Source organism: Hevea brasiliensis, chromosome 9, assembly GCF_030052815.1.
Source record: "Hevea brasiliensis isolate MT/VB/25A 57/8 chromosome 9, ASM3005281v1, whole genome shotgun sequence".
In the NCBI taxonomy this organism is placed as follows: Eukaryota; Viridiplantae; Streptophyta; class Magnoliopsida; order Malpighiales; family Euphorbiaceae; genus Hevea; species Hevea brasiliensis.
The window spans coordinates 22,818,444-22,826,573 of NC_079501.1; the positions used below are offsets into that span (position 1 = coordinate 22,818,444).

At 26.4% G+C, this 8,130-nt stretch overlaps 1 protein-coding gene across 4 annotated transcripts; it reads left to right on the forward strand.

Moving 5' to 3' along the window:
* The first annotated feature begins 234 nt into the window (after window positions 1–234).
* LOC110659341 (alpha/beta hydrolase domain-containing protein VTE7) lies at window positions 235–4,586 on the forward strand. 4 transcript variants are annotated; one of them, XM_058153430.1, is made up of 11 exons: window positions 235–429; window positions 538–712; window positions 2,527–2,621; window positions 2,722–2,819; window positions 2,947–2,996; window positions 3,089–3,184; window positions 3,342–3,431; window positions 3,527–3,619; window positions 3,690–3,785; window positions 3,875–3,940; window positions 4,344–4,586. In XM_058153430.1, exons 2-11 carry the CDS (start codon window positions 551–553, stop codon window positions 4,494–4,496), a joined length of 999 nt encoding a protein of 332 aa, XP_058009413.1. In that variant the 5' UTR covers window positions 235–429; window positions 538–550; the 3' UTR covers window positions 4,497–4,586. The 4 variants fall into 4 exon arrangements, with proteins under 4 accessions (XP_058009413.1, XP_021672926.2, XP_021672924.2 ...); XM_021817234.2 differs by having other exon boundaries at window positions 549–712; XM_021817232.2 differs by having other exon boundaries at window positions 235–394; window positions 492–712.
* The last annotated feature ends 3,544 nt before the right edge of the window (window positions 4,587–8,130 follow it).

Below are 8,130 nucleotides of genomic sequence, written 5' to 3' on the forward strand. Positions count from 1 at the left end.
ATGCAAACATAGTCATATAATTACACATCAAACAATTATTTAAAAAATTTAAAGTGTTATAAAAATTATTAAATAATTTAAATTTTTTACGAGTATCTTAATCACTATCATTTCTAATTGTGCTCCTTCTTTCTTTGCTTTTTTATGTTTACATTGGGATATATATGTAATTTCAAAGTAAAAGAATACTTCTCATGCAATTATTTCTTACTTTCTCTACAATTTAGAGTGAAAATGTCTTAAGGGAAAATTATTGTCCTTTTAGTTGTTTGTTCCGGAAAGGAAGATAAAGCGTGTGAAACGGTAACCATCTTTGCGCTGTTGCAGCCATTTTTAACATATTTTAAACGGAATTGCTGTTTTTTAAGTTGGAGTCGGTAGCTTGGCCTAGCTAGTAGCCACCAGTTCACTCTTCTACATTGACGGCAGGTTTTCTTTCTGGCTAATTTCTTCTTCTTCTTCTTCTTCTTCTTCTTCTTCTTCTTTTTGAGGAGCATAAATGATGATGCCTCTTAACTTGGGCTCTCTACCGACAAGTGTGGGTGTAGTAATGGAAGTGAAAATGAATTCAAAGGGCGGCAGTGATCGTCATAAGGCGTTGGTGGCTGGTAGCGGTGGTGAGTTTCCTTCATTCCTTCCAAAAGAGGTAGAGAAAATCAAAGACCCTTTTGCTAGATCTTTGGCTAAGAGAATACAGAGGCTCCCTGTCCAGGTAAATACAATCCTCCTTTCTTTCCTTCTCCCAATACTTCTTCTAATTTATTCCCTTCTGTCTATCTTCATTTTCTTCTTTTTTCATCCTTAAATTTCTCATTAATAATTAATTAATTAACTAGTTAATTTTATCTTTATTTAACAACTTTATTTATTAGCATTATTGTCATTTTGCTTTTCTTTTACTACAAAAAACTGGATTCTACTCATTTGTTCAAAAACTAAACGAATTCTATGCTCAATTAATAAATTTGCATAATTGGGAATGATTTTGAAAAACATGATTGGTTCATTTCTTGAAAAAAAAGGAAAAAAAACAATTTCCAATAGTTATTAAATATCTAAAATTATTATTTTTTTGATATTATTTGTTATAATTAACTTTGATTATGAATTGAATTATTATATAGGCCAATTGAAAAATAAAATATTAATTTTATTTTAATATGTCAATTTTTATTTTGGTATTCTAATTGGGTGTAATTATATTTAATTTTTAAAATCAAATTTACAATTGAACATAAAAGTCAAACAATTGCTATATTTTATAATTATATTCAAACATTTTAATTTTAAATCATAAATCTAAACCTTTAACAATTATAATCATAACTCAAAATTGATTTAGAGAAATTTAAATTTTATACGCTAAATTTACAATTATAATAATCAAACATTTTAAACTTTAAATTTTATTACTCAAATTTATAGAAATCTATTTATATATGTCTTAAATGAGCTACTGCTTTTGATTGATGTGGTCATCATTTAAATAATTAATTAATTTAATTATCAATGTATAAATTTTTTTTAAAGTGTTAAGTTATCATAATTATAAATTTAAGACATGTAGTTATGTAATTATAAATTTAATAGATAAAATTTAATTTTCTTTAAATTAATTATAAGTTTCGACTATAATAGCATCCAACCTCAAAGATTGAGGTTAATCCTATCTAAAATTACAAAATTTGATTATAATTATAAATTACTATAAATACTTAATTTTTATGTCAAATTATGAATTTAATTTTAAAAATTAAATAAAATCGTGCCCAATAAAATAGATTCAGTTAACTGACTTTTTTTAATTTATCTGTAAAATATATTTTATTTCACATTGTAATCAATTAGGTTCGGTGGACGGATTGGATTTCGGTTATAAAATCGCTTAACTGACTCTCCAAAGACTGAGGATCTAGACAGTGATTTACAGGGATGAAAATAAATGTTTATTAAATAATTAATAAATATATAAAATACTATATTTATTTATAATTTTTTTAACTAAAAATAGTATAAAAATAAAAAAGAAAATACAATTTAACTCTTTATGTTTACCTACTTTTATAATTTCTTTGTCGTATTTTTTATGACACATGGATGCCGTGTCATTATCATTCATAAAGAAATAAAGACAATTTGCTGAAATGGTTTTTTTTTATTTAAAAAAAATATATATGTCAACCATTGGATCCAAATTAAAAATAGAAAACTCTAAAATTAAAAATTTTTAAATTAGTTACATGTTTGCTAAATCTGAAACTTATACATTAATTTTATTTTTATATTTTTAAAATTTATTTATATAGTTATTGTTATTTTGATAAACTTATAAATATAAAATATATAGATGAATCTATCTATTAAATACAGAAATATAATCAACCAAATTTAGGTAAGAGTTTCCCATATTGAGAATTTTTAGACCTTAGTTTTTGAGACGTCTAAGGAAGTCTTTAACAAATTACGTGCAATATGTTAATTAAATGGTATTCTGAGATAAATTTAAAATGCTTCCCAAAATTGCAGATGGGTTTTCCAGAGAAATGTATTATGAGTAGTTGTATTAAACCAGTAATACAAAGTAAACACAGTCCAGTGGTCCTGCTTCATTGCTTTGACAGGTTAGCTATAAATTTTAACCTACAAATCAAATCCTTATTAAAAAAAAAAAAGAAAGATGGTTAATTATTTAATTACAAGCCTATGTTTTGTTATTTTCAGCTCCTGTTTAGAGTGGAGATGCTCATACCCTTTGCTTGAGGAAGCTGGTTTGGAGGCTTGGGCTGTTGATGTTCTTGGATGGGGCTTTTCTGATTTAGGTTATAAACACATAAACCTCAAATCCCTTTATGCTATACTAATTTTTCACTTATCCCTAATTTCTTTACTTCTTGTCCCTCTAAGCAATATCTGCTTAAATATGATGACTATTGTTGCTTTTAATAGAAATGCGTCCACCATGTGATGTAGCATCTAAGCGTTATCACCTCTATCAGGTAAATTTTTATGTTCTTTTCAGAATTTTGAAGTGTTGTATCAAGCCCTAATGCCCTTCTTAACAAATGATTTTGTCCTTGAAATACTATAGCTGTGGAAGTCCTACATCAAAAGACCAATGATATTAGTTGGACCAAGCCTTGGCGCTTCTGTTGCAATGGATTTTACGGTCAATTATCCGGAAGCTGTAAGTTCAATTTTCTGAAAAGTTCCAAGTTTCTTGATTTGATGCTCGTCTTCTGCCAAATTTAGCTTATGTTCTTGCTTTTGATTTTGTTCTGTTTTTTGGTTAAAACTGATGATTTTTAGCTTATAAAAAAGCCATTTTAATTTGCATTTTACAGGTTGAAAAGCTGATTCTCATCAATCCAAATGCGTATGCTGAAGGCACAAGACGCCTAGCAAAGTTACCACCAGTAATAGCCTATGCAGGGGTATGTCTCTACCGTATTATTTTTCCATTGTGACTGCATTTTGCAATAGCTGAGCCCGAGAGTAGCTCCTGACCTTGATTATTTTCTTGGACCAGGTTTCTTTGTTGAAGAGCATTCCGCTTCGCCTTTATGCAAATGCATTGGCCTTCAATGGCACTTCATTCCATACAATTTTAGATTGGACTAATGTAAGATTTCATTTTTGTGTTTGATGAAATTCACTTTTGGTCAGAATCAATTGCTAAACTATGAATGTAGGTTGGCCGATTACACTGTATGCTGCCATGGTGGAAGGATGCAACTGTTAGTTTTATGTCTAGTGGAGGATATAATGTTGGTTCCCTAATAAAACAGGTAACTAGATTAAATTTAATAAAGAAACAAATAAATAAATATTCTTGGGTTATATTTGCTTTTAACGTTTGCCATTGCTTTAATTTCAGGTAAAACAGAGAACACTTATCATCTGTGGTGAAAATGATCAGATTGTCAACTACAAGCTCGCAGTGGTATTACTTAATTACATAATTAATTATTTTTTTATATAATTAAAATAGTATTATATTTTCTCCGTCTACTTTTATTTGTTATTTTTAAAAATTATTTTATCTATAATCATCTGTCTTTTAAAAAAAAAAAAAAGCATTAATTACTTATTTCTAATTTTACCCTTACATTTATTAAATATAACAATTATTTTTATAATTTTTTAAAATTTTATTTTAATATTTTTCTCTCTCTTAATTAAGTGAGATAAATTATAATTTAATAAAATTAAGAGTATCTCATTATAATTTAAATGATTTAATTATTTTTTAATTACTATAAAAAATTTTAAATGACAGGTAAATATGGATAGAGGGAGAAAATTTAAAATTTTTTATTTATTTATAATTTTAAAATGTCTTACAGAAGCTACATTGTGAACTACCAAATGCAATTATGCGACAAGTAGCAGACTCTGGTCATCTTCCTCATGTCGATAAACCCAATTGTGTGGCAAATTTGATTGCAGGTTTTGCTCTCTGTGACCAACCGTCTAAAGGGCTTTTGATTAAAAAATAAAATATTATAAATTGTAATTAATATGTTCATTTTGACCCTATGCTGTTACAGTAATTTTTAAAGCTAATAAAGTTTTAAATTTAAATTTCACTTAAAATTTAATAAATAAATCCATCAAAATTTATAAAAGTAATAATTTATTTTTTTATAAATTGTGAAGTTTTGAATTCTCTTTTTTTTTTTTTTTTTTTTTTATGGGACAAGTGTGTAATATGACTGCCCATATTGTGACAAGCAAGCATTCTCTGTGTATGATTTAATTGGTCTTACTTTAACCATGAAAGACTTATCCTTATATATGATAGAGCCAAATATCTTTCAAGACAAACCAATTAAAGAGGATTTCCAATGAGATAAGTATACTAACATGAGTTTGTCAAGTCAATTAGAAAAGATATTACAAGTATTATATATATATATATATATATATATATATACATATATATATCATAATCGAATTATTTTTTTCATTTATATATTACAATCCATATAATTGAATTAATTATCGTTATATCATTAATAAGTTTGGATGCTAATTAATTTGTTCTTATTGTTTTTTTTTTTGTTAATATTTTGAAAATTTAATCACATATCATTATTTAAAAAAAAACACAAAATTAGTTTTTTTTTTTAATAATTTGTGGATGGTTTTATTGGTGCGTTACTTCGATATTCAAGCTGGTGGTTAGGAGTCTTTGTCTATCAACAAGGAAAAATCACTCAAATCAATCAATATGAGTGTGTACAACCAAATCAATCGAATCTTTTTTTTTATTATTAAAAAAATAGAATGTAATATATTTTATTATTTATTTATCTTAGAGACGAAATTGTGTCGGCGGAGAATATTCCGTTCTCACTTAACTCTCTTTTAACATTTCTGTTAAGTTGTTTTTTCCTAGAATTTTCTGGGAAAAATCAATCATTAAAATTGCAGAGGGGATGGTTTCACTATTATGTTTTCCCTTTGTTTCGTAAAAAATATTTTTTTATTATTTAAAAATATTATAAAATATATAATATTAATTTAATATTATAATTAAATAATAAAAAAAATTTTATAATTTTTTTTTATATAAAAATTATTTTTTATAAAATAACAGAGCTTAAACATAAAATTTTTTAGATATAATTAAGTTTATAATTAAAATATTGTAAATAGCGCAACAAAATGCTAAAAAAGATTAGTACCATTCAACTTTATTAACAAAATTTGTCATTGCTTAAAAAATCAAAGAAAAAAATATATATATATTTCAGTTAAAATCAATTATATACATAGAGAGAGACAAGTGATTACATTTAAAAATTTTATATTTAAATATAAATATAGATTTTTTTTATATATATTATATGGCTTAGATGGGTTCAAAATTATTTTTTTTTTAATTTTGATATATTGCAAAATTTAATTTAAATATGAATATTTTTTTTAGAGGAAAAGAAGGATGTCATTCAAATAATATAAAATTCACTAATTATTTAAATATAAAATTAAACTTAATGAATTATTTTGTTAATAAAATAAAATTTCAAAGACCTAATTATTTCACATTTAAAATAGAATTAAAATATTTTAACATTTTTATTATAATTAATTGTAAATTAAATGAATGAATTAATTTATTAATAAAATAAAGAGTGAGAGATTAATTTATTTATATTAAAAAATAATAGATAAATTGTTAATTTTATGAAACATCAAAGAGTGTACGATAAATAGCTCCACATACATAGAAGTAGTGATTTCAGTGGCACTAATCTAACACAAAAAGCCAATCAAATCGACGGTTTTAGTATCTCGAATTGGTAAATGTATTGTTATTAAATGGGTCTGAAGATTGATGTGGGGAAGGGACTCTGTGATTTAATTAGTAGGTTAATGATTTAATTAGTGAGTAATTAAAAATTAATTAAATATATATATAAAATAATTAAATATTGTAACACTCTAATTTTTTTTAATAATTATTTTATGTATAAATTATAATATTTTATTATATTAAATATTATGAAAATTTAAATTGAAATTTTTCTCAATTTTCAAAATTAGGTTTCGATTTTCAGGATAATTAATTTCATCGATTTTTTAAAATTAATCTAAAAATTATGTGGTAAATTTAAAAATATATTTGAACTCTATAAAATTTTTTAGATTTTCTGTAATTTTTTTAAAATTTTCAGGCTTCATTTTGGATCCAAAGACAGAGTAAAAATCGAATTTCGTGTATCTTGAATCGAACCAATCAAATCGAATCGAATCAAATTAAACAGGTTGAATCGAACCAATTCATTTCTTTTTTCTTTCCCCCTCCCCTGCATGTCTGCCTATCTTCCTTCTCTCTAATTTTTTTTTTCTCTCTCCTTCCTTTCCCCACGCTTGCCAGCCAATCCCCCCCTGCTCCTCCCACGCTGACGCCCCTCTGAGTAGCTTCCTCACTGCCAGCCGCCTCCCCTATTGGCCGAAAAAAAGTGCCAAAAACTCTCCATTGCATAGCACGCTGTTTTACTCCTCGAGAGCTTTCCAAAGACACCAATAATACAAATTGTCATCGATCGGTTTGTCCGAATCAAACCTGAGAAGTTTTAGCCTATTTCAACTTTTGGGCTAAATTTCTCAAAAACCGGGAATCCCACGATGATTCTAAAACTACCGGCATGCTTTACTCGGCAAGAGTTTCGGGGTGATATAAATTTCAAATTTTTTCGATACCGAAATTTTGGTGGGTCCCAAAAACTTTGCAGTATTTTTTCGAGCCTTTTTATTGAGTTTGTTTAGTTAAATAAAGACTATATTCTAATTTATGGTGATATGGGCTTCGCATAGGTACTTTCTTTTAGCGTAAATTTCACCGGTGTCCGGATCTGCATTTTCAGGCTTAACATATGAGCTGTCGAATCCACATATTAGTTCATCTTACTATTTTCAGACGCCCCGGATGTATTCCAACTATCAGAATTAGCGTAGGTAAGCCCGAACTCTGAATTGTCTTATTTATCTAATGTCGAGTTTATAATAAAATTCATAAAATATTCATGGGTAGTTATAAAATTGTAATTTCTTTTGTAATAGTATTACAACATTGTTATGGACTACGGGGCATAATTTTAAAATTTTTAGAGCTAATTTGGATATTTTTGCAGAATATTAGTTTTAAAGATTATAGCTGAATTATCTGAATACTTGAGTTTAATCTGATTTGGTGGGCTCAGTAGGAGCCATGTGATGTTGATAATATGTGGGCTTGAGGCTTGTGGTCTTAAAAGTGTTGTTTGAACTACTTTACAGGTTGGATAGGTTCTAAATGTAAGTAAAACTCTGTCAAATTTTCAGCATAAATTATTATGTATTTGTCTCTTTAAATTCTTGATTTGAGTTAGTACTAATAAACTCATAATATAATTATTTAGGCGATCAGGGTCAGCCATCTTCCTCCACCCAGTCCTCCAGTAGTCTCTGGTTAATCTGTGAGTAGATATTAGTTTTATTTAAAATTTCAATATTATTATATATTCAAGACATGCCCATGCATTTACTTATACGTATATATATATAGCTAAATATTAGGCATAATTTATATTGCATTTTTATTTGCTAAAATTATTATGGGTGTCGTCTTAAGGTAATTTGGAG

Excerpts from the sequence above, each read along its gene's own strand:
- LOC110659341 (XM_021817232.2), top strand. The coding sequence starts at position 500 with ATGATGATGCCTCTTAACTTGGGCTCTCTACCGACAAGTGTGGGTGTA. Across the intron at positions 713-2,526 it reads TACAGAGGCTCCCTGTCCAG|ATGGGTTTTCCAGAGAAATG; the intron begins GTAAATACAATC and ends CCAAAATTGCAG. Across the intron at positions 2,997-3,088 it reads AGCGTTATCACCTCTATCAG|CTGTGGAAGTCCTACATCAA; the intron begins GTAAATTTTTAT and ends GAAATACTATAG.